Raw genomic sequence first — 26,550 nt, forward strand, 5'->3', positions numbered from 1 at the left:
AGAGGCCAGAGTTCAGGTCCTGACTCCACCGCTCCGTGGCCCCCGCCTCATTTTCCACATTCTCAACAGGATGATCCCTACCTCCTGGGGTCCCCAGCAGGGTTCAAGACCAAGTGCGGAGGGGACAGCTCATGTGCACACCATCCGTGAGGGGCCTTTAAAAATCCTCTCCCTCGGGCACCTGGGGGGCTCAGTCAGTGGAGCGTCGGACTTCGGCTCAGGTCACGATCTCACAGTTCATGGGTTTGAGCCCCGTGTCAGGCTCGGTGCTGACAGCTCGGAGCCTGGAGCTGCTTTGGATTCTGTGTCTCCCTCTCTCTCTGCCCCTCCTCTGCTTACACTGTCTCTCAAAACATAAATAAAAAACATTTAAACAAATATTTAAAATTCCTCTCCCTTTCAACATCTTTCTGCGTTTCAAGCCTGCCTCTTAAAATATGTTTTCATGGTCCTGTTTATTTTTGAAGATTTTTCCTCTTAAGAAACACTGTGATTTCTAGGTGGATACGGCTGATTAACTAGCTTTCCCGGGGTGAGAATCTTAACCACTCTGCTGCGGTTTCCCAGCATGTCCCTCCCCAAACGCCTTTTAGATTGGCAAGCAGGGGTCGGGTGCGTTGGCTGGGGCGGAACCGAGGCCCCCTGGAGAGGGTCGGGGGCGCCGGGCCACGTGGCCAAGGGTGACTGGAGGGCATCGGGGAGCCGCTCGCTCAGCACAACGGAGACGGCCAGATCTCCCTGGTATAAAATATGGACCTTCCGTCCCTCCCCAAGTGAAAGCAAATTGCTTCTGCATAATTCCAGCTGCCTTCCCTGGCACGCTGTGCAAACAAGAAGACTCCGTGGCCCACGTCAAGGCACGGCCCGACGGGCCACGTCCGAGGACCCACAGCGCCCAGCCGGCCTGAGCCTGTGTGCGCACGCCGTCCACCGCCTCCCAGAACAGCCGGGCAAGCAGACCCCGGGCCAAGTGCGCCTTCACCCTTCTCCGTGGCCTCTGGACGTTTCTCTGCCACGGCGCTCAGCTATCCAAGGCAGCATCCCGCCCGCTGCTGAGTCACGGGCACATTCCAGGGGCTGGCCCCTCCCCCCACCCCACTGCTGTCCCCACTCGGGCACTCGGGCTCATCCTGGCCCCGCGGAAGCAGGTGCATCCTGGGGCAGGAGAGCCAGGATGGCGCTTTCTGCTTCACTCCCAGCAGGGGCATCAAATGCTGGTGAGGGAGGGACGTGGGAGGTGCCAGGCCCAGACGGGGACCCCAAGCTTAGGGTCTGGCTCCAGTGCAAGGGATGGGGGGGAAATGACCAGCCGCGTTTGATTGCTCAGAGATACGCAGGGGCCTGAGCCCTCCCCGTACCAGGCTTTGCTCTTCCCTCAGCAAGAGGCCCCTGAAATGGTGCCATGTGCGCCCCACACTGATACAACCATCCTATCCCCACCCTCGAGGCGCAGGCGGGGCCAGGATTCCTGTGGGGACACCCAGGAGTCCCCAGACCCAGGCTGTCACACAGAGGTGCTGTCCTTGAGGCAGCCAGCGTCCGTCACCGCAGGCTGGCTCACTCCCCATGGAACCGAAAGGTGCTCTTCCCCCTCTGAAACCTGCAGGACTGGTGTCAGTCTGAGAACAGGGACCGTGGGGAGCAGGCATCAGGGGTTGTGACAGAGGCCAAGGGTCGTGCCCAGGAAAAGCAGGTTCCCGGCAAGGGGCCCCCCCGCCCCCCTCCTCAGGGTAGCTCCGGGAGGAAACAGAGCTTGCCCATTTTACAGGTGGGCAAACAGCTTCAGACACAGCGAGGGACTGGCCCGGGGCCGTTCGCTAATGGCGAGCTGGGACATCCAGAGCTAGGGTGCCCATAACTCTCCCGAACAACACAAACAGCAGTGCCGACCTCCAAACAAAGTAACATCCGTAGCAAAAAAAAAAAAAAGGAACACACGTCTTTGGTGCTCAGCAAACTTCACCCGGAGTATCGTGCTCAATCCTGCAGCCCCCCCGCCGTGTGGGTGAGGAGAGCGGGGCTCAGAGACGCGGACTGACGTCCCTGGCACCGGCCAATAAACGGCGGGACTGGAGGGCCGCCGGGTGCCACGCGGCTCCGGCGCGCTCCCGGTGCTGCTCGCCCTATAAACAGGTTTATGACTCCATCCTTCAAAGCACATCCAAGCGAGGTTTATTACATAATAGAAAACAAAGCTAGTTTTCTCATACGTTTCCCACTCAGGGAGTTTTATTAAGATGTAATAAATCTCCAGGGCAGAGTGCGACTTTCATGCGAAGGGCGGGGGGGGTCCGTCTCTGTTCTTCTGCAGACCGCAGGGGGAGGCGGGGGCGGGGGGAGAAAGGAGCGCAGGATAGGAGTGGGGGAAAGGATGGATCACCGTGCGGCCCTCGGAGACTCGGTCCCGCCCAGGAACGGGGACTCTGCACTCAACAGGGTCCTGGGGGGGAAAGGGGGTGAGGCTCTGGGGTCCCAAGTTCTTGTCAAATACAACGCCTCCTTCGCATTCCCCACGCTGTCAGCTGGGCTCGCTAACCCCCGCGACTGTCCCTGCCGGTCCCACAGCCACGTGCACGAGCTGATCCGCACCCCGTGCGAGCTCCCCGCTGCCCAGAGGACAGAACTGGAGCCTCTTGTTCAGGTGCACGGGGCTCCTTGGTCCAGCCCTCACTGGGCTCCCCGACCTACTCTCCCACAATCCTCTGACCACCCCACGGGTTAGCCACTCCCAGCTGCTTGGGCCTCCCTCCCCCGCCAGGCTGGTTCATGCCTCCGTGTTTCTGCAGGTAATGTTTCCTCTGCCTAGAATGCCTTTCCCCCACCCGGCTGCCCAGAAAACTCCTATTCAGCCTTCAAAACCCAGCTCAGACATCACCTCCTCTGCAATGCCCACCGGCCCTCTCCTGTGGCTTCCTCAGCAGTAGCCGCCAGCTCCCGTCGGTCCCTTCTCCTCCCGACGAGGCTGGTGTCTCATTCGCAGCCCTGAGGTCCTGGCAACGTGCTGGCCCAGAGGACGCTCAAGAAGTGTCTCCAGAATGTAATTCTCTGAAAATGTGTCTTCATGTCTTGTGTTCACCAGGATGCCCCCGTCAGGCTTTCCACGGACCTGGAGGCGATCGAAGGGCCACCATCCCTGGAGGCCTTCGTGCCCGGGGTGGGCAACAGAATCGCGGGCCCCCAGACGCACCCACGTCCTAGAGCCCAGAGCCTGAGCAAACGCTTTTTTACAGGCAAAACCAGCTTGCCTGATGTGACCAGTTGAGACTTTCAGGGACGTCATCCCGGATTCTCCCGGCGAGGCCAGTCTAATTACGTGGCTCCTTAAAACGCAGGAGCCGTCCGGCTACGGCTGGAGAAAGAGACGGCAAACCAAAAGATGGGTCAGAGAGAGGCCGCGCTGCCGGCAGTGAGGACAGAGGAGGTGCCGCCAGCCACGGCAGGCGGATGGCATCAGAGGGGACAAAAGGCCGGGATGAAGTCTCCCTTCAAGTCTCAGGAAGGGAATGCTTGATGTTAGCCAGCGGGACCCGTATCAGACTTCTGCCCCCAGAACTCTACGGTAATAAATCCGTGCTGTTCAAAGCCACTATGTTTAGGATACTTTGTTGCAACAGTGAAAGACAATGGACGTATGCTATGCCCCCGGCCTCAGCCACTTACTGGGGGGTCCCCCCGCCCTGGGCATTCCCCAGCCTCCACACCGTCCCCTGCCACACCCCTACTACCTTCCTTCTCATCCCCTGCTTCACCTACCCTTTGCTGCCGGCTGAACTCCTATTCATCCTTCAGAGCCCATCCCCAAGGCCTCAGCATGCCCCGCAAGCCCAGACGCCGCACCCCTAAGGCTCAGCCACGCCTCCGGGCGCTCCACGCACCTCGGGGGGTGAGGTCCCAGATTGCAGATGCCCGTATCCCCTTCACTCTGAGCCCTTGATCACAGGACCTCGGGAAGCACCCAGGAAGCGACGGGGCTTGGGCTGGTCAAGGTCAGAGGCCTCCCTCCGCCCATGGAGTCTGCGGGGCGACAGTACACCCTTGCCTCGCGACTTTCCTTAGCTGCAGATGCATTTGTGCCAGGACAGGAGGCGGCTCTCTGACGGCTGTGTCATTTCCTCCTGCCCACATGGTGCTCTGGTTTCTCCCCCGCCCCCCAGGCCCGCCACGCCGTCAGCCTCAGAGACAAACCTCCACGCACTCCAACACGCGTCGAGATCCGACACGCACGGAAGGAAGCCTGACCTGAGGGACTGACCCTACGAACATCACCAGAGATGTGGGAATAACACGGGACACGGCCGCTCACGGCAGCCTGCTTACATCTTTCCGTTGGGAGAAATCGGAAATGACACAGAGTCTGAAAATGAGCGTTTGGTTAAATAAATAATACCTCCTTCAGCTGAGAGTTTATTATACGGCTCCTAAACATAGCAGTTTTCAGGCTCTGCAGGAGCCTAGGCAAATGTTTACTACATGATACTAAATTGGGATCTAAAATTTATAAAACATGTATGTATTTGCCTCTTAAGAAGACCAGTGAGAATGCTCATCTCAGACGTCAGCAGCCGCGATCCCGTAAGGGGGGGGGGGGGAGTTGCCACGGGACGGATTGTATGCCTCACCTATTCTAGAACTTCCAAAGTTTCTATGGTAATCATATGTTATGATTTTTTAGAATAAGATTTTTTTTTTAGCGAGAATTTTCTGGAGAGGAATTTGGCAACATCCTCGTCCAGATGACGGGGTCACACAACCTCCTGTCGGAGGGACTGTGAAGCGGCTACCGCGGAGCTCAGGAGAAGCACGGGTGGGCGCCGAGCCCGCGCCGTGAGCCCCGGGGCCGGGGCCTGTGCCGGAGCTTCTGCCCGACACGGGGACACAGGAGCCCTGATGCCGAGAGGAGATGAGCAGCCGGCAGTGGGAGGGGGTCTGGGAGGGCCCAGCGGAGGCCCCTGGCCCCCGGCACGGGACACCTGACAGGTGGGACACATCCCGCCCAGCAGGGACAGGGCGGGGAACCAGGGAGGAGACCTTGAGGGGCGGTGGCTGTGGGGCAGAGGGGGCTCTACAGGGAGAATCTGCACGTGTCCTGAGGACCAAAGAGATGGTCGTCGGCTAAATTCAGACCCAAGAATCCGATCAGGACCCAAAATCCACAGGCTGCCCTTCCCCACTGAGTACCCGTCCCCCATTTCTGAAAATCGCACCTGAGAGGGTCACAGGGACCGGGAAGCCGTGCTGTGGGCTTGTTCTAACGTGCAGGGCGGCCCACGCGGCCCGGCCGTCGGTCACCTCTGCTGTGACAGCCCCTCTCAGAACAAATCGCCGCCAGGGACAGATGCTGCAGGGCCCACACAAAGAAGCTGGGGACCTGGTCGCTTTCTGCTCACCTGTGCTTCTTCCCTGGACGCTTCCAGAGCCTGGGGCTGGCCTCTCCAGCCTGCAGGAATGCGGTGGGAAGAGCAGGATCCAGGGGCGGAAGGGCGGGAGGAAGTCACAGGAACAAGAGCCATGTGGGTGAGCCCAGAGGGGACAGGGCTCCCTGAGGGCAGGGCAGGCCCCACCCAGGAAGCCAGACTAGTCTGGAAAAGACCAGAGCACTCCCGTCGCCTGCCAAGGCCGCCCCTGCGCCACCGCCTCTGGTTACAGGCTTGCTGGTAGGTGCTGTGCAGGACTGACCGCGCGGGGACCGGGTGCTGGGGGGACGGGCACATGTGAGACCTCCGTGGCCACGCCAACGCGGGAGGCACCTCGCAGGGAGAGCTGCCCGGAAGAAAAGGGACACCATGGTGGTGCCCGAGGATGGGAGCCTCCTCCAGAAAATCCTCCTTGACCACCAACTCCCTCCGCTCAACTGAGCGCGGGCGTCTCGTGCTTCCCCGGTTCTCACAGCTTCATCGTGGTGCGGATTTCACGCCGTCACCCCGGGCTGTTTGTCGGTCTGGTCCCTTCACTAAACTGCAAGACTCAAACCCAGAGCCTGGATGATTGGATGTGAGGACGGGGGGTTATGGACATGGAATGGATACATGAGGGGGGGAGGATGGATGGATGGATGGATGGGTGGATGGATGGATGATAGATGGGTGCATGGGGGGTTGGTGGGCAGACAAGAGATAGATACATGGGGGATGGACGGATGGACGGATGGATGTGTGTCGGAGGACTGGGGAGCAGACAGGGGGTGGATATGCAGGAGATGGATAGATTAATGGGTGGAGGACAGACAAACAGAAGGGGATGGACGGATGAGTGACAGATGGTGGGAGGCAAGGAAAGAGGCTAAGGCAGGCCAGGGAAGGGGGAGGGACGGCCCACAGGCAGAGAAGACAGTCACCGCCAGCTGGGACATGTCCTCCGGGTGCGGGACAGGCAGAGCCAGGACCTGAGAGCGGAGGGAGGGAGGAGAGGCTTGGGGGCTGGGGACGCTGAGGGATTGCCTCAGCGTCCTGTGACCTTCCAGCCACCCAGATCTCGTTCCAGAGAGTTTTACGGGCACCTCAGGGCCTAAGAGCCTGACCTCATCAAACTGTTGATTCAAATCAAATTATTTATTGAATAGATTCAAACACTGAAAGCTTTTAAGTCAGCGCCTGTCTTGATCCCTATCTGCTCTGGGTCTTGATTAAATCAAACTCCGACCTCCATGGAGATGCTGAAGCACGCACGGAGAGAGGCGGGCCGGGGAGGGATGGAAAGTCCCCCGAGAGGAAGGAGCAGGCCTGGCATAGGTGCCAAGCGTCCACACCGATTGGCTGCCGCCCTCATCGGCACAGCCTGGGGCGTCTGCACCACCACAACCTCCCTCTCGGATCACACAGGAGAGGGTGCGAGGCAGGGACGGCTCAGCGCCTGGACCCCAAGCACCATCTCTGCAGGGACACAGGCCACCCCGGGCTCCAGCCCACGACCAGCCTACGGGTAAACATGGCTGGGGTTCCTCTGCCCAAACTCCAGAGAGCCTGTTCCCAACACAGAACAAGAAAAGTCCACGCATTAAAAACGGAGAGGGAGACGCCGCAGGACCACGGAGCCAAATCGGGTTTTTAAATAGGAAGGTGCAATAACACAGCAACATGACCAGCAAACAGAAATGATCTGAAAATATCAACTACCAGCTCTACTAGAAAACAGAATCTATAAAACCGAGTTTCCCAAGGTTTGTTCCAGGGAAAACCGGTCCCAGGAAACACTCGGCGGAACAAAAACAAGAGTCTATGCAAATATTAAAACGTGGAGGCAAAATAAAATGAAAACCAACTTAATTTTAATTTTTTTTTAAATTTTTTCAGTGTTTTATTTATTTCTAGGAGAGAGAGACAGCGTGAGCAGGGGAGGGTCAGAGAGAGAGGGAGACACAGAATCTGAATCAGGCTCCAGGCTCTGAGCTGGCAGTCAGCACAGAGCCCGACGCGAGGCTCGAACCCACGAACAGCGAGATCATGACCTAAGAGAAAGTCGGACGCTTAACCGACTAAGCCACCCAGGCGCCCCAACTTAATTTTAATTTAAAATGAGACCGCATTTAAATAAAATCAAAATGAAAGATTACGGGCTCAGAGGAGGTAGAGAAACGCCAAACAGCTCCCGGAGGTGTGCGACGCGCGTCGGCTGGTCAGACTCTCCCACGCTCCCGCTGCATACAAACCTGGCTGACTTTCCACCTCGGGATGTTTACCAGACTTATGACCACAAAACACGTATTTTCTGGAAACAATTATGACCTATGTGACGCTTCCAATTGTCAGTCAGCAAACGTTGACTTTGCTCCTCTCCCCTCCCCCATTGCTGTTGGGTTGGACTGTGTTGAGTTACTTTGGTGAGTGGACTTCTAGCAAATGTGACATAAACTTTACACGTGCTTGTGTGGTTGGCTTGGTTCCTGAGCTGCAGGGTGGTGCCTGGGAATAACGTGTCCTGGTGGCCTCTGCCCCCTCAGCCTGGGTTCCAGAATAAATATAGAGGGAGCAGGCCAAGCTTGCCAGCCCGCAGCCTGAAGTAGAGCTGCCCAGCCATGCCCCACCTAAGGAAGCCAAACCCGTCCACCCAGGGGTGTGAGAATAAGTGCACGGCGCATGCCACTGAGTTTGGGTGACTTGTTACACAGCATCATGATCACCATAGCTGACTGATACACCACTCCACAGAAGTACCCTTCTAAGAATTGCACACAGAATAACATGGTGAAGAAAAACATTCGTAAGAGGAAACACTCTTGGAAGCTGTTGGGAAAGAGTGAACGGCACGAGGCGGGAGCTCAAGACACACTCAGAGGATGAGCATCTTAGAATCGAGGGTCCTGGAGAGGACCTGGGCTGTTTGCTGCGGAGACGCAGGGTTTCAGAAAAAGCTGAGCAGCCCGAAAGAAAAAGATGTAAGATACAAGCAGGTAAATCCCAGGGGAGGAAGCGTGAATTGTCAATAAACAAAGGAAGGTATGTTCAGCCTCACGAGGCATCACAGAACTGCAAAATAAAACAACACTGGGCTGCACTCTCACATCTGCTCGAGGGCAGACGTGCCTGACAACTCAGAGGCGTGGAGTGGGATTCATTCCACAGACAGACCGGCAACAGGGAGAGAAGGAAGCTGAAGACTCAGGGGTGTTCGCCCCCTGCAGCCCTGATGGGAATCACAAAATCTGGGGCAATAAAACTCCTCATGTTCCCACGATGCGGGAGATGCATAAATCAACCAGATGACACGTGCCATGTGCAGAAATTACCGACACTGAGTTGGGAGCACAAATCAAATTACAAAAGGCAGCATGAGGCCACTTCCACCAATTTTTTAAAAATTTTTAATGTTTATTCATTTTTGAGAGAGAGATGGAGTGTGAGCAGGGGAGGGGCAGAGAGAGAGGGAGACGCAGAATCCCAAGCAGGCTCCAGGCTCTGAGCTGTCAGCACAGAGCCCAAAGCGGGACTCGAACCCACGAACCGTGAGATCATGACCTGAGCCGAAACCAAGAGTTGGGTGCTTAACCAACTGAGCCACCCAGGCGCCCCTGTAACAGGACATAAGTTTCAGTGGCTTCACCCACGCTGTTTCTAATCACTGGCCACTGGCCCCCACACTAATCAGATGACCCCAAAATAACTACAAGGGAGGCTGGGGAAGGAAGGAAAAGCTTGGATTACTTGGTGAGCACTAGGTTAGACAGTCTGTGACCCACGATACCTAGTACATTCTACAATTCATGTGTACATTAAAGATGTCATGATTAAATTCAAGACAGAAGGAAGAGATTCACCCGCACAAAAGGGAGGAACTCCAGCAAGGCACTGTGGGAGAAAACCTGAGACCACGCCCACCCCCAGTATTCCCGAGGATTCCCCTGGCCGAAGGTCCTGCCCAAGGTCGTATGTGCCAGGGGAAAGGTAGGGCTGGTGTGGGTTTCATACCATCCCGGTTCAGAGAAGGTGCAGGCACGATGTCAAGTGTGCTATGGGACTGAGGCTGCCGTGGCAAGTGGCTCTGCCCCAGCCACACTCAGTGTGAGGCTGCAGGCAGTCCCGGAGCTGCACCACAGCGGAGAGAGGTGGGGTGGGGCCCACCTTCTCCTGGTGTGGGATGTCCCCAGTCCCCTCTTGCTCACCTGACAGCATCAGAACCAACTCTGTGCTCCTGGCCCCCACCCCACCCCCTAGGACGGCCCCGTAGAGGTAAAGGGCTCTCTTGGTCATGTGAGTATTTCCTCAGAACCATATCACCATTCATCCATCTACCTGTCCATCCATCCATCCATCCATCCATCCATCCATCCATCCATCCATCGTGTTTCCATCCATCCATCCATCCATCCACTGTGTGTCCATCCATCCATCCATCCATCTATCCACCCATCTGTCAATCCATCCATCCATCCACCCATCCATCCATTCATATATCCACCCATCTGTGTCCGTCCATCCATCCATCTGTGTCTGTCCATCCATCTGCATGCCCATCTACCCATCTATCATCCATCCATCCAATGCCCAGCCTGTGGCAGATCTGTGATGGGCTCTGAGCATCCAGCGATCACCAGGGTGGACCTGACTGATCCCCACCCCCAGTAAGCACATGTGCTGGGTGGGGCAAAGGGGGGTAAACCATACCCAAGAACCCCCTCGCTCAAGCGGAGATGCAATAAAGAACGCCGGGGGCTACTTTGCACTGAGTGGGGTGGTGGCCTCTTTGAAGAAAACAGGTTTATACTGAGACTAAGTGCCCACAAGGGGCCAGTACCTGAGGGTCAATGCCAAGCACACTCCAGGCAGGCAGCCCCAGCAGGCACCGCCCCCTTACATGGGCCGAGCTGGGCAGGCTGGCTGGTCACTGAGCAGCAAGGGGCGCTGGGCTGGGGAGCGGGGTAGGAGCCGGGGCTTTTATCCGGGTCCCCGGGAAGCCACAGCAGGATGCTAAGCCTCTCTCCCAAGCAGCCGAACCCCGGCTACTCAAAGTGGGGTGTCGGACCAGTGTGGCAACGCTCTAAGCCAGCACCTTCTGAGTCTGTCCTTCCTGGGGGTCCTGGGGAGTCTCCACGCTGAGTCTGCGTCTCCCAAGGCCTGGCCCGAGTGGCAGTGGTTTTGAGAGATTTCCAAGTGTCCCTTGCCTCCCTCCCTCCCACCGAGGACCCCATCATCTACTATTTGCATACGCCTCAAACCTCCGTGGCTTGCATTTACCTTCTTGACAGATTTAGGAGGCAGCCGGCCCTTTGGGATCCAGCTGTGGTGATGCCAAGTGGGCCTCCCCAGGCCCAGCCCAGGCTGGACGCTGAAACCGTGCCCTGCCACAGCCCGGACCATGCCAACCGCGGGCCCAGGCCAGGCACAGATGGGGGGGGGGCGTTGCCAAGGCCCCCAGGCGACCCCAGGATAAGCAAGGGCCCTGCTGTTGCAAGTGTGCTCGGTGCGCCAGCAATAGCAGTGTCACCGGGGGCTTGTGAACAGCGCAGAGCCTCGCCCCACCCTCGACCTAGGAATCAGGACCTGAATTTTAACAAGACCCTCCCCCCCTGATTCCCACGCACCTGGAAGCGAGGGAACTTCTTCTTCAGGATATAGATTTTCAACTGAGGACAAAATCGCTCTCAAGGGGCAAAAACCGGTTCTTGAGGGGTATGAAGAATCTCACGTTTTTAGGTATAAGGTGCGAGTCACACTGAACAGAAATACAGTAGGGGGCGGAGGGGCATCTAGAACAATGTCTCAAAGGCTTCCTGCAGGGAACAGGGCCGATCCGCAGCCAGGTGAGAGCCCTCAGGCCGAGGGGGCCCGGGCAGTGCCAGCTGGGGACTTCGCCTCCAATCTGTGTCGGGGTGCCCATCTGTCCCTTCGCCTAGGACAGGGGGGATCGGGGGCAGGGGAGCATTTACAGATCACGTCCGTCTGAATTTCGTATTCCAAGCGCTGCTGATCTTCGCCTCGCAACTGCCTGGCCCCACCCTGGAGCAGATGCAAGTCGCACATCAGCTCTCAGATGGACGGCGCGCGCCCGCGCTCTTCTATACTTGCCCCGAGGCTTCCGGCTCGGCCCACGGGGTCCCCCCTCCCCCACGCCCCGACCTGGACTAGGTGGACGGGAGACACAGGTGTGGGTCTGGGGAAGCCGCCAGCAGAGGAAGACGCAGGAAGGGAGCGTGGCTGAGGATGGGGGTTGGCGGCAAAAGCTACTTAGGAAGTCAGATCTGAGCGGGGTGCCCGCAGGGGTGATGACCGTGCGGTGCGCTGAATGACACAGCCAAACAGGTGCGTCCATGCCCTACCTCCGTGTGCGGGCAGGTTCTTGAGGGGTGGTTGTGGGTGTAATTAAGTCAGAGCTCTAGACACGAGGTCACCCCAGATCACGTGGGTGGACCCTGAATCCAACGATAAGTGTCCTTATAAGGCACGCACAGGGGACAGCCACACAAAAGAAAGGCTGTCTGAAGCTGAAGCTGGGGGCGGGGACTGGAAGGCCCCCCGCCCCAGGAGCCGGAAGAGGCATGAAGGATCCTGGGGGAGCCTGGCCCCACCCACAGCTTCATCTCAGACTCTGGCCTCCAGGGCTGTGAGAGAGCACATTCCTGCTGCTTTAAAGTCCCTACTTTGTGTCCTTCATTCAGCGGCCCCAGGACATTGGCACAGGCTGGACATCAGGCAAGTGCCAGGCAGGCTGGTCTGGGTGAGCATGTTCCTCCTATTGCCATCAGCCCCGGGGCCCCAGGATGGGAGGTGCCCACAGAGGACCAGCTCTGAAGCCAACGGGTAAGCTCTCCAGAGGATGGGAGGCACAGGCTGGCTCCCTCCCCGTGCCCCCGCCCAAGAGTGGAGGACACGGCCCCACGCTGAAGGCTGGACGGGGTGCGGACGTGCCGCCGCCATGGGGCCCGTGAAATGCAGGACAATTAACGATGCACTCCGCTTACATCCCAGAGAGCCGTTGCCAGGACGTGAATACCACACCTGTCCTTAAAAACGTATTCACGGGGACCCCATGGGAGAGCCCTGGGGAGGCTCAGGGCGCGCCGCTGAGCGTGTCTCTAATCCCCGTGATCTGGGCACGGGCTCCGGCAGCCCCATCCACGTGGGCGTTGGCCGCCAGACGGAGGTGGGGTGGCCTCCCCACGCAAGGCCAGTGGCAACCTTTCCACTGGTAAAGACACACACTCACACACGTCCCAAAACAGAGAGGGCGTGAGCCGAAACTGCTCACAGGAGGAAAGTGTGACTGGCAGTTAAACACACAAACTGCTCACCCTCGCCCGCCAGGAACCAAAGGGACGCAAACAGAAGGCCCCTGGGCCACGGCGGTGCGGGCCAGCGGGCCACCCGCTCAGGGGGCCTGCAGTGTGCCGACCGGTCAGCAGCTCACTCTCCGGCTCGGTCGTTACCTCCAGGCCCTTCTGCCCAGACAGCAAAAGGTGGAGGGAAACTACACGCCTGCAGTTTTTTACGGTAGCGATGTGGCTCAGGGTCAGAACGAACCACCCAAGGGCGAGTTCACGGCCACAGGCCACAGAGGGCGCCGATGCAGACGCGGTCGCACCTGGAGAACCCGGCAAGAGCCGCGTGAAGCAAGGAGAGCGCAGACCTGCTTTCCACGTCTGACCGTACAGATCTGTCCGCGCCAGAAGGATCCACCAAGAACTTGACGGCGCTGCGCCAGAGGTCACGGGCGCAGGGCGGGGGCGAGCCTTCCTGGCACGGCTGATGCCCCTGCATGTAGCTCTAATCACGGAGAGCCAACGTCTGCGCCACGACCGTGAGGAGGCAGAACGCGGAGAAGTCGTCTGTGGATCAGCTTTGGAGAAACACTAACTCGAGACCATGTGCTGTTCTGGGGACCTTCCGGGCCACCTCGCCGGGCCCTCAGGCTGCCCCGGGCGGGGACAGAGGGGACGGAGACCCCTGGAGCAGCCCGGAGGTGGGTGCCTGGCCTCCCTCTCAGCTGCTCTACCCACGTCCGAGCAATCGGAGTCTGGAGCCCGTAAGCAAGAATTCCGCCCCAATCCGCCCGTCCCCACCGCGGCGCCCTGGAGGGTGGGCAGCAAGCGATACGTACCCCCCACAGCTCTGTCCCGTGGGCACAGATGGCACCGGGAACCTCAGGATGAAGCTGGTGTGTATCCTTTGGGGCCAACGAGGCGGCCACCGCGGACTGTGCCCAGGATCCAAGGTGACAGAAGACCCAAGTGCCCCTGTTCACTCGCAGCCCGGGGGGCCCTCCTTGGACCGACCACTGGGCAAGAGGGAACGCCCTCCATGGCAGGAGCTGGGGGGCGGCCCGGGGAGGCTGCAGGGAGGGGCCTGGGGAGGCTGCGGGGGGGGGGGCCGGGGACTCTGCGGGGCGGGGCCTGGGAGGCTGCGGGGGGGGGACCCCCGAATCTGCGGCCCAGAGGAGCCGGCGGGGAGGGGCTCTCTGGTTGGAGGGGCAAGAAACACGCAGGGCTCTGCGAGCGGCTTGCTTGCTCCCCCCCGCTTGGCCCGATCAGCACTGCTGGCGACCACGCCAGGCGCCCCAAGTCACCCCCATCCCTTATGCAAGAAGGAGAGGACCCGGCTCCAGGTACCCTTTCAACACCTTCCCAAAGCCTCACAGACGCCCCCCCCCCGCCCCCCAAGAACCAACAGAAGGAATCATCAAGCCGCCGGCCCGGAAGCAAAGCCAAACGCCAAAAATAAATCCACTCGAGGGGGCCACACGCACACCGGAGTCCTGATGGGCGGGCAGAGGTGGTTTTTAACGGGTTCCAAATCGAAAAACGAATTCACAGTTGCTGGAGAAACACACCTTGAAAAGCAAAACGGCCGCACGTCCAGGGAGCGTGGGAGCGGTGCGCGGAGACACGCAGCCCTTGCCCGGGCCGCGGGGAGCCCCCCGCTCCTGCCCCGCTGAGCAGCTGTAAATACTGAAGACGACACAGCCGAAACGGTTTCTCAAACCCCCTCCTCTCCCACCTCGTTTGAAACATCAAAGGGGCTGCTTAATGTTCTCGGACTGAATTCGCATCTCACATAGAGATACTCCCCCGTCGCCAGCGGGTTATTTATTCACCAAGCGCTTCCGCTGAGTCAGGAAGGAAGAGAACAGTGTGGACAATGGGGAGAATCGTGAGCTTGGCGGCCCGCGAGCTGCGTCTCAAGTCCGGGGCGCCAGCGGAGGGGCTGCCCGACCTGAAGTCCCCATGCAAACCCTCTTCCTCCGGGGAGGAGAAAAGGCAGGGGAGGGGCGGGGGAGAGCAAAAGCAGAGCGCAGGGAAGGCGAGCGGCTTTCCTCCAGGGCTGCCTGTGCCCCGCTGACGACCCCCGACCCCCGTCGTCGCTTCCTCCCCCCCCACCGCCCCATCCCCTACGTGCACTTCGCACCCGAAGAAAAGTTGGGAGGCCGCCAGCTCACAGGGCCGCTTGAGCCGGGCGTTTGGATCTCGGCCCTCGGCCTTGGAAGACGTGCAGGTGCCCAAGGGGAGAGGCCCGCCCTCGGCTTGACTTACCGCCACAGAGAACTTTCCAGAACCTTCCCCATGTCGGCATGGTAATACTTCGTCAGGATCAAGATCACCTGTAGTGGCAACAGAAAGACAAAGGCAGACATCAGCGAGTCTCACGGTTCTGAAAGACGGATGTGGGGCGCTCCCGACCCGGGACGTGGGGCACGTGGAGCCGCAGGGGCCCCGGCCTTTCTGTCGGCTTTCCCAGGCGGCCCCCAGGGCCCCTGCGGCAGAGCGCCACACTGGAGGCTGGTGTCCTCCCTGCAGCCTCCCTCCCCTCTCAGAGTGACCTCGGGACCATCCCCACCCTGCCAGGGCCTCCCAGTAGCTGCCGGTCAGCAGGACAAAGTCTTTAAAATGTTTTAATGTGTGTTTATTTTTGAGAGAGACAGATGGGGTGTGAGTGGGGGAGGGGCAGAGAGAGAGGGAGACACAGAATCCGAAGCAGCTCCAGGCTCCGAGCTGTGAGCACAGAGCCCGATGCGGGGCTCGAACCCACAAACCGTGGGATCACAACCTGAGCCGAAGTCGGACGCTTAACCGACTGAGCCCCCTGGCGCCCCTGAGCAGGAAAACTCAAAATCAGCCCCAGATGATCTCAAACCATGATCAGAGGGTCCCCTGAGGTCGTGTTCCCAGGCTGGGCCGAGAACGCATTTGGCCAGGCTTGGGAAGATGGGGCCTCGGCCCCCCAGGGCCTTTAAGGACCACCTGAGGCCGGCCCAGAACCCTGCTGGGGCGGCACCCACACGGGAGCAGAGGCCCCCCGGGAGCCAGCGCGGGCCTGGGGAAGGCCCACGGAGCAGCCGAGGCAAGGGCGGCGGTCCACATATCACCGACGGGGCTCACGCTGCTTCGCAGCCCCCCGGCTACTCCGCATGCACACGGGGCCCCACCCAGCGAAGCCGGGCCTGTCCCTTGCAGGAAAGGCAACTGTTACATAATAACATGTGCTTCGGGGCCCCCGAAAGTTCCTCCAGATGTACAGACGGACGGAGGGACACCCACAGAAAGGAAGGGGGGATGTGCCTGCCTGGCAGGGAGAAGCGCCTTGTCCCCAGGGGGTGCACTAGCCAGCGCCTTGTCCCACGCATCCCATTTCATGCCGCTCGCTGTCGGTCCCTATTAGCTGCTCCTCATACTTCCGTTGCCATGGGAACCCAGGAAGGGACCCTGGGGACACCCCCCCCACCAGCCACCAGCAGAGCCGTTAGCCTGGTTAATCTGGGGTCACCACACTGGCCGGCTCCAAGTTTGGGTCCTCCCCGCCCCGCATGGCCTCCACTGGGTGGGGGACGAGGCTGCCCCAGATCCTCTGTCTGAGCTTCCTCTTCCTGGTGATGAAAGCAGGGAAGAGTGAGGAGGGGGGGTGCCAGCCGGGCCGGGACCGAGCGCTCTGGATGGAGGCAGCAGTGATCAAACACGGACTCAAGGCCTCGGCAGTGGGGGCTCAACACCCCGCCTCTTGCTCAGAACAAAGCCACGTTCGCCTGCCGGGCTCTCGGGCGGCTGAGCCGAGCGGGGACCCTCTGAAGACCGAGGGAGGCGGGCAGAGTGACAGGGCCCCGGGCAAGCAGGAGACAAGTGTATTTTTAACCTACTGATTTATATTTCATAGTCTCGCCGCTCCCAGAGGGGATTTACAGGAGCCTGAGTGGGACAGCCGGAAGCGGCCTGGACGCCTGTTTAACCCGGCTGGCCGGGGTGAAATCCACAACCCGACATCCTCACCCAGCCCCAGCTAGCGGAGCTCTGCTTGCACACCTTGGAGGGCAGGGAGCTCACCCCCTACCAAGGCGTTCGGGCCCCTGCTGGGGCTGAGCTCCTTGTCCAGCGGCTTCTGGGACTGCCCTCTCCCTACAGCCCATCTCCCCCACCTCCGTTCTCAGCACCAGCCCCACCGCACCTCTGCACACACCGTTCCTCGTGCGGGGACCTTCTCCTGCCCCCACTCCTAATGCCTTGGGTAACTCCCACTCGCCTCTCAGACCTCAGTCTAACAGACAGCACCTCCAGGAAGTCTCTCAGACTCCTCCCCTGGTTCAGTACCCCCCACACCCCACCCCCAGACCCTGCACGCTCCCCTCCAGCGCAGTTCACGGGGCCTCTTTCCAACATTTGAGAATGAGCCTTTCAGGGCCGGGGACTCTGTCTTGTTTCAGGTCCCAGCACCTGCTCTGTCGTGACTAAGGTGATGAAGCCAGGGGAGGCGAAGGCCCCGGGTGAGGGTCTCCTCCCCTGCTCTGGCAACCAGTCCACTCTTTGTGCGCCAGACAGAATCCTTCTGCTACCACCAACTTAACCCACGGAAGGATCTGGCTCCCGAGGCCAGGGCCCCGGGAGTCCGTGGCAGGAGCCGCCCAAGAGGGGTCAGCCCTGGGGGAGCCCGGCAGGCAGCCCCTCTCTGCGGCGGGCAGCCCCTCGGAGCCCCAGCGGTGAGCCTCGGTCCCCCGCCCTACCTCGAGGAAGGGATACCCAGCTGCCTCCGCGGGGGTGAGGGTGCCGGAGCCAGCAGCCACGCCCTGGTGTCCCCTTATCTCCCACCCACGGGCCGGCACCGGGTGACTCAGCTCGTGCACCTCAACCTTCTTTACACCCCAGACCCACGGGGCAGCTCCTGTCCTTGTCCCCACCTACGAGGAAGGAAAAGAAACCGAGAGAGCCGCGGGGCGCCTGGGCGGCTCGGTCGAGTGGCGTCTTACTCTTGATTTCTGCTCGGGTCGTGATCTCCCAGGCTGTGGATGGAACCCCAAGCCGCCGTCCCCGGACATTATTCCAGGGATGGGAGTGGCCGGCCTCAGCACCCTGGTCCTCAGCCACAGGCCTCTCCCCCGGAAGGAAAAGAAAACGTGACGTCCACCCTCGGCTCACGCAGACACCCTCTGTGGGCAGTAGAGCCCCCACCTCGACCACCACCAGCCTGCCTCTTGCCCAGCCCACAAGCCAGTTCCGGACCCAGGTGGTGAGTCTCTGCCCCCGGGACACCTGACATGCCCTTCCCTCTTCTGTTCCCCGATGAGCCTATAAAATCCACTTGGAAACGAGGCATTGGCTCTGTGCCTCAAAGCACCTGAAAGGGGCTTACAGAAGCCACGCCAACCAGCAGAGGACCCTGAAGGGGTGTTAGGGCCCCGCCACTGGGAGCGGAGGCTGGCTCCGGGCAGTCTCTGTATCCAGGGTGCACGGAGGCTGGCAGCCCAGTAACGAACTCACCACCTGCAAACGGCGTTCACCGCACTGGCTACATCTTGTTCATCAGGTGCCCCCGGCACGGCTGGCACACTTCTCGGATGGAACAAAACCAAACAAGAGGGCGTGGCGGCGTTGGGACGACCCTGGCCCTCTGAGCCTCAGTCCCCTCCTCCGTGAAATGGAGCGGATTCAGGTAGGACCTCACAAGGCTGCTGGGGGAGGGGACCACGCCCAGCCACGCAAACCTGTGCCCGAAATCGGAGGGTGGATGCCCGGGAGCCGAGGCCCTCTCCCCCTGAGCAGCCACCGCAGTTTGTAGGTCAGCTATTTCCGCATCCTGGGGTGTGAGTTACAGAGGCAGGGCCGACCTCGGGTCCTGGAGCTTCCAGAGAAATGCCGGGCCTCTTCCTGCGGGCAGCACACAGCCGGGCCCCGTGGGCAGTGCGGGGCCACCAGAGACACGCGTCCCTCTTGAGGGCCACTCGCGGGTCCGTGAGCTGCGTGGGCCTCGAGGAGCCTTCCCCGTGCCCGGACCAGCAGCGCTCAGCACTGTCGCCTCCCACAGATGCAGGCAGTCACCCCCAACGGGAAGTCCCAAGCCTTTCAAGGAGCCAGTGGGAAAGGATTTTGAAGCAGCCTTACATCTGTGTGCCTCCCAAGGGCTCAAGGATGATCCAAAAAAAATAACAAATACTCAGCACAATTCAGCTGTCGATCAAGCGTGTGCGTGCACACACACACACACACACACACACACACGCAGAGACAGCAAGAATTCAGGCTCAGCTCTCAACTCAGAAATGAACTTCCCAACAGAAAAAGGGAAAGTGCAGTGGTGGCCCATGAGGGTCAGGCCTGTGAGAGCCCCTCTCTCCCGCACACTGATGTCCCCCAGGCCCGCCAGGACAGGGCCGGCCCCTGGCATGGGGAGTCGAGGTCCCTGCTGCTCACAGTGGGCTCCGGGACTAGCCGTGCTCACTTCCCATGAGCTCCTGGAAATGCAGAACCTGGGTGAGGCCGCACCCCAGACCTGCTGACTCAGAATCTGTGTTTCTCACGTTAACGTTTGAGAAACTGCACAGGCAGATCATTGCCCAAAAATAAGGCCCGAGTTCCTATCCACTCACCCCCATCAGAGGCTGGATGCCCTCCTGTCACTCAGGAGGGCCCTGTTCTCTCCATCCTCGGGCAGCTGACCTGTCCCCTGTTAACAGGCAGCAAGCACACAGCACCCGCAGGCACACCTCACCACCACACATGTCAGTCACCCCAGGGCCTTTGTACATGCTGCTTCCTGCGCTTCTGCCTTCCTCCCGCCCCTCTTCTCTGTCTGCTTCCCACTCATTCCTAAAGCCACCTCCTCCTGAGACCTTCCCCACAGGCCGTGAGCCCCAGGGGGGCAGGACCCAAGCCCACCTCTATCAGCACCTTCTCCTGAGCCTCGCCAAAGGCCAGCATGTGGTGAGAGTCGGATAAGTAACTTCTCAGTGAATTCACCAGTGGCAAACCGGCTCCAGAAAGCCAGGAATGACTCCTGGCGTGGCTCTCCCCATTCCCACCCCGCCTGTCCACTTTCACAGGTGCCAACGTTGACCCGGGAATGTGTTCGACACTGTACCACCTCAGGACACCGGAGCCCGGGGGCTTAGACGCCCACCCAGGACCGAGGCCCAGAGGGAGGAAGGCTCCAGAGCAGCGGCACCTGCACCACGCGGCTCTGGTTCTCTGCTCCCGGACGCCCGCCCCCCGCCCCCTGCGGGGGAGATGCTGAGGCTGGGGTCTCTCGCCAGGCGCGGGCTCCCAGAGCTGCACAGACGTGGCGTGGGTCTGGCGTGTCCGCGGTGAGCACACTGCTCAGGGTTAGGGTCGCGGCCTGGGGCGTCCTTGTCAGAGATGCCTGCGAGGAACACGGTGTGAGGCGGCCCAGGTGAGAGGCCTCATGTCCGAGAAGCTCATCCAACCTACCAGCTCAGCGGCGGAGGCACACCTGCCCGCCCCGGTGGACAGGCAGGGCCCCGCACCTCCCCACCGCTCCGGAGGCGTCCCCGGGCCAGCTCGGCGTAGATGCCACCTCCTCCAGAAAGCCTGCCAGGATTTCCCCCAGACTAAGCTGCCAGCATCTGATCACACACACTCTTCATGGCATGAGCTCAAGCGTCAGGACTCTGGGGCTGGCCCCTTCCCTCACCACCCGCTGCGCCCCCACGCCCAGCACCAGGGTGAGGCCCGCGGCAGGGGAAGGTGCCCGGCCTTGGAGCTGGCTCTGTGAGTGTGAACCCTCACACGCTGTGTGGGGTCCCCCCCGGGGGCTAGTGTCCCCTCCTCATCCACAACGAGGGTGGATGACGGCCGCACATCCCGAAGAAGCGAGGATCATAAACTATGCTGATGTGTCCAAAGGGCCTGGCACCCTGCCTGGCGCTGAGGAGGCCTGACAGGTGACTGTCCCAGCCCTCCTCCGCGACGAGGCCGCTCCGCCAGGGCTGTGGGGGACCTGGAGTTCCCCCCCCCCCACCGAGCTGCAAGAACGGAAGTCGGGGGCTGCCCAGCAGGGCCAGAGCCGGACCTCACTCCATCCTGCTGGTGGCGACTGCGCACGCTCCTGCCTGCCTCCCGGGGCCTGGGGGAGGCGGGAGGGAGAGAGTGCGGCGCTGCGGGGAGGCTCAGGAAGGATCTGGAAGGGTCTACCGCTCTCTGGCCAGGACCCCTCCTTCCTGATAAGGGTCTGCGGAGGGAGGGCCCCGGGACCCCTCCCTCCCAGGAAGGATGACGGAGACCGTGGCCACCTAGGCGGGCGGGACATTCGGGACCTGAGCGCCAGCTCCAGGCCACACCGAGTGTTCTCTGCGACGGGGTCTGCGCGGGAGCCCTGGCCCTGGCCACGCGCTGCTGAGGCCGACACACGGCTCTCTGCGCCACCCCTGTAACTCCCTGCTGCTGCTTTAAAATAAAACCTTGTCATAAAAAAGACGGAAACGTGAGAGGCACGTCAACCAGAAGCGAACAAGAGAAAACAAAGCCAGGCCTCGCCCCTCCCCCACCCCGGGGACCTCGGATGTGCCAGCCCTGTGGACGGAAATGGAGCCCATCCCACCCCCCTGAGGACAGCCGCGATGCCGGGCCCCTCCATATGACAGGAAGGCCCTGCCTGGGTGTCCCCAGGTCGTGGGGACCAGAAAGGGGCCGCGATGTAAGAACCCAAAGAGGTTGTAGGAAGCAAGAAGGAGCGGCTCACGTGAGCCACAGCCTTGAACCCCTCCCCCGCCCCCCAGGGGCCATGGCCCTTTCTCCCGGGAGAGGCCAGGAAGATGCAGTGTCCCAGTAGGGCCGGGGCATTCTCTTGGTTCCTACAGTGTCCGCTCTTGGTGACCGGAGCAGCTGAGGTAGAGACGCCCACAGAGGCATGTCGCCAAGGCCCCATCGCTTCCCGCAGCTGGCTCGGCCTCCCCTGGCAGGTGCGGCTTTGAGGCCAAGTCCTGGCCCCCAGAATCCACAGCCCGAGGCAGGAGCACTGGGCGTCACCCCGTGCCTGCACCGTGACAATCTCTTCGTCACCACGGCTCATTACAACAGCGCGGAGTCACTCTGTCCTGGCCCTGCGCGAGGAGCCTCACAGACATTATCTCCTGTGATCCGCCAACAGCCTTGGTCCCCGGGAGCCATCATGTCCCCATTTTGCAGATGAGGATACGGAGGCACACGGAGGGGGGTTATCTGCCCAGGTCACGCAACTCAGATGTGGCAGGGCTGGTGTGCCTCAGGGGACTGGCCGGGGGATAAAAGATCTTGTCCCATTGAGTATGACACGGCGTCTCCCCTCGCCCTGGCTCTGGCCTCCAGAGGTGCCCACAGCTGCCTCCCCTCACAGCGGGCGGCAGCCACATACTCGAGGTTGGCGGCTGCCCTTGGCGGGTCCTGCCCCGGGGCCAGTCTGCGGCGCCCCTCCCCTGCCGTGAGCTCGCTGCCACCGGCCATCCACCCTGCTTGGCGCACATGCTCTGCGGTTCCAGTTTCAGCCCTCGGCCCGGCCACACGTCACCCTCCTCTGAGAGTCCTCGTCCAGGCAAACGACTTATGCATAAGGACCAGAACCGCCGCACAAACTGACCAGCTTCCAGGAGCGTCCGGAGCTGCGGCCGGGCTCCTCCGTCCCGCACTTGGCAGTGACTGGAGAGGGGGCGAGTGAACACGAAATCCCACACGGCGCTCGCTCGGATCAGGCATGCTGGGCGGCCCCGCCCACTCTGCACCCGCGATCTTCCCCTTGACCTGCTCTCCCTCTGCGTTCCTGCAGCTGCTGTTCCCGGGACACTCCCGGCCTCCCCAGCCTCCTCTCTCATTGGGCGCATCCTCCCTTCTAGAGGGATCCGCCTCAGGCATGTCTGGGACGACTTTCTGACCCCTCTGCCCATGTCTGGCGAGGCCGGTGCTCCCCTCGGGTCCCCACAGCCCCTGGATGTGGTGAGTTGAATGCTGTCCCCCCAAAGTTTGTCCACCTGGACCCCTGAATGTGACCTTATTTGGGAAAGGGGCCTTTGAAGATGAAATTAAAGCTCTTGAGCTGAGATCAGGGGTCCTGCCTCCAGTGACAAAGAGGAGGAGAGGCTAGTACGGGGGAGGAGGCCACGTGAAGAGGAGGCAGAGGCCGGGGTGATGCGTCCCCGCGTCCAGGAAGGCCGAGGACGGCCAGAAGCCGGCCGAGGGGCCTGGGGCACATTCTGCCTCGAGGCTCGGAGGGAACCAGCCGCACCTGCGACACCTGACCTGGGCCTCCCGGCCCCCAGCTGGGAGAGAAGAGACCCCCATGGCCCCACCACGGGTCAGGGGTGCTCTGTGGTCGCCGCCCCAAGGAGTGAGCACATGGGGTCGCCCACAAGCGTGGTTCGCGGGCGTGTCCAGGCCCCGCGAGTGGATACGGCCCCGCTACACCATCAACCTGCTTCTGGTCGCTCCTTAGAGACCCCCCCCACCCCCCCGGGCTCCCGACCCCGCCGCTCTCCTCCGCTCCGCCTCCCCGGGGAGAACGCCCATCTTCGTCTTCGCTGTAGGTCGTAGATGCCAAAGCCCAAACCCCGGAACCTGTGAGTGCAGCCTTGATTAGAAATAGAGAAATTACCAGAGGCTTTTGGGGGAGAGGGGGGGCTATCCAACATGATTGTGTCCTCACCAAAAGGGGACACAGAGGGAAGGTGGCCGTCCACAACCAAGAAGCTACCTGAAGCTACCGGAAGCTGGTAGAGAGCCAGATGCTGTTCTCCCGACCTGCCCACACCTCACTGCTGGGCTTCCAGTCTCCAGGGCTGTGAGGTGCTGAGTTTCCGCTGCTGAGCCAGGCAGTCTGTGGTGAGGGGTTAGGGCGGCCCTGGCACACCGATCCAGGCACGCGCCCATTCTCCAGATGAGGACACAGAGGTTCAGCTTGCCCGAGGTGCCACAGCTGGGAGCTGGCAGGGCTGGGGTCTCCCCTGGGGGGCCCCCTGACTTCACGGTTAGGTGCCCTTCCCGCTGCCCCAGACGGCAGGAGGAACAGGGAGGCCCCCGGGGACAGCATGACTCCTACCTCAGAAAGCGCTGGGCCCCGGCCTGGCTGCGCCAGCTCAGACAGCAGGGGACAGCCTAACGTCCCCCATCCATCAGGCACCTTTCACAGGCGCCAAACCTAATGTTTAAAAAAAGGGAGTTGAGAAGTAAGCTCCGAAAGGGCCCCTATAAATCAAAATCAGTCAGCAGAAAATAAATGGAGAGCGTTGGTGATCGGTGGAAAACGGCATTTTACATCCCAGCTATTTAAGGGATGATGTGTATGTTAATAGATGGGCCTTGGCACACTCTCCCGCCCCGGCCGTTTGAAATTACTGTTTACTCTTGGGGCGCCTGGGTGGCTTAGTCCGTTAAGCGTCCGACTTTCGCTTAGGTCATGATCTCGCGGTTCGTGGGTTCGAGCCCCGCGTCGGGCTCTGTGCTGACTGCCAGCTCGGAGCCTGGAGCCTGTTTCAGTCTGTGACTCCCTCTCTCTCTGACCCTCCCCTGCTCACGCTGTCTCTCTCTCTCTCCTAGAAATAAATAAAACATTAAAAAAAAAAAAAGAAATTACTGTTTACTCTCTACTTCTAACAACAGTGGATTTTAATCTCACCTATCGCTCCTTTCTAGGCTACTGTAAAGAAGGCTGCTGATGAAAGGACAAGATTCGTATGCATTCATTCATTCATTCACTCATTTTTGCCGTTGCCATTCGGACCAATGCTCCTGCATTTCCTCCCGGCGGACTGTTCATGGTGATAAAAGGTCGTGGAGAACGCGGTGACGTTGGTACATTTTCTCGCAACATTAGGAAGGGCCCGGGGTGGGTCTGGAGGGGGTTGGAAACTGCTGTTTCTGGTTTTAAAACAGAAATCCGTCCCCGGCAGGGCTCCGACCGCCCCATCCCTCCTCCCCGCCGGTCCCCAGCCAGAGAGCCACATGTTCATTACTTCCAAGAATTTCTCTTTGGAACTGGAGCAAAGGAGGTGGGGGAGGGGGGGAGCCCTTGACCGCATCCACCTGGGAACGCCAAGATTTGGCCCACGGCAGCCCCTGAAAATGTCCCTGGGCTCTAAGGGGTCCAGAGTGGCCGGTCACCCCCAAAGGCCTGTCTCTCAGGAAAGCAGGGGCCCTGCTGGGCCAGATACCAGCTTGGAGAAGAGCCATTTGGGGCCCATCTGAGCTCTGCAAAGGCTAATTAATCTTCCCGAGAAAGCGGGTGGGAGAGACCGACAATGACACCCAGCCCGTTTCTGGAATCCGCCCCTCTTGGCCATCTGGGGCGCAAGATGACTTGTGGGGGCCCGAGGCACTTTGGCATTCCCTGGGCCACTTCCTCCATAAAATAAATATTAACAATTATATTTTATGACCGCGTTGGTACACAAAAGAATATATCCGTGTTATATAGCAAAACGCTTCCTTGACCTAAAAGTTTCCTTTTCTTCTTCTGATTTTAAAGGAAATTAAAACATTTTGGGGGGAGACCTGGCACGGAGCCCTGAGTCTGTGGGAGACGCAGCCCTGCGGCCTCTCTACCCCCAACCCAGGGCCCGGCCCCCCTCCCCTCCCTCGCCCGGCCCCCCTCCCCTCCCTCACCCTGGCCGCACTTGCCCCCTGGCTGCCTGGCCTGCGTTGTGACCCCCCACCCCCCACCCCTGTTTTCTTATGCAGATGAAGCACGACCCTCCCCTCTCCCAGAACACTGACCTTGCCTCGGGTGCGGACCCTGTAAGAACCCAAGAGACCCACACCCTTATGGGCACTCAGCGGACTTGTCCACCCCATTTCAGGGTTCACAGACCAGTCTGGGAGCCAACCAGTCTGCGGGGCCAGTAAGGCCTCCCCATTCCCCTGGTGGGGCAGGAAGGAATCCAAGTCAGGCTCCTCCCGGTGGGAGTGCCAGGCCCGCCGCGGGGGGGGGGGGGGGGGGGGGCGGCCGTGGCTCTGTCGGGACGGGACGGGACGGGACCGGACCGGACGGGGCCGCGATCCCCGGTGAGGTCCGGTCGTCGGGGGCGCCTCCGGGGGGGGGGGGGGGGGGGGGGGGGGGGAAGGTTGGTCCCTGGGCCCCGCTCACTAGGCCATTCAACCTGGACTCGTCCCAGAAGCGTCACTTGGGAACTCACTGGACACTCGGTACACCACGTAAACACACGTGAGGAGCGTCTCCTGCGCCCCGGAAGCCCTCACCAGTCAAGACCTGGGGACCAAGATCCCCACCCCCTCCCCCCTGCCGGCTCCAGCACCACCAGCCCTACCTACCCGGCCTTGGGGCCTGGCTCCCCCCACTCCTCACCCTGAAATTCCCCGAGTGACACCAGCTACCGTCAGGGTCCCCCGAGCATGCAGGGCCCCTCCTGTGTCAGACCTTCCCAATGACTCCGTGCCCTCCAGCTGGGGTCACGTTCTTCCCTGGAGCCCTGACCCCTCGCCCACCCGCTGGGCTCCCCCTGCCGGCTCCTCCAGGGCTCAGAGCCTGGCACCCACATGTCCGCCGCGGGGAGGGCTGGGCGGTGAACGGGCTTGTCCCCATCACCACCGCGGACTGCATCTCACCTGCCTCCTCCGGTGAGTCACAGCTGGGGCTGCTGCCCTCTGCGCCAGAGCCCCCGGAACACGAGGACCGGGCACCTGCCTCCCAGCACCCGGCACACAGTAGGTCCTCAGGCTACGTGTGGCTGCAGAACAGAATCTGTGCACTGGAGTCAGGCTGTGACCGCAGAAGAGGGCAGGAATGACCCTGTCCCTCCCAAGGGACACTGGGGAGGCTTGGAAGTAGACATGTCTGCTGTTCTGGGACAGAAGGTGGGGGAGGAGGAGAGGGAGGAGGGGGAGGGGGAGAACGGAGGGGCAGGAGGAGAGGGGGGAGGGGGGAGGGG

General features: G+C 60.8%; 1 protein-coding gene across 1 annotated transcript in view; it reads right to left on the reverse strand.

Annotated features, from left to right (window-relative positions):
- The window catches only part of SORCS2 (sortilin related VPS10 domain containing receptor 2), a 410,780-nt gene that overhangs the window by 225,198 nt on the left and 159,032 nt on the right, over window positions 1-26,550 (reverse strand). Inside the window, exon 2 of the mRNA XM_039232113.1 lies at window positions 14,957-15,024. Coding sequence (XP_039088044.1) covers window positions 14,957-15,024 — 68 coding nt within the window. The remainder of the gene's footprint in view (window positions 1-14,956; window positions 15,025-26,550) is intronic.

This window comes from Hyaena hyaena, unplaced genomic scaffold, assembly GCF_003009895.1.
Source record: "Hyaena hyaena isolate Hyena2069 unplaced genomic scaffold, ASM300989v1 scaffold_63, whole genome shotgun sequence".
Taxonomy (NCBI): domain Eukaryota; kingdom Metazoa; phylum Chordata; class Mammalia; order Carnivora; family Hyaenidae; genus Hyaena; species Hyaena hyaena.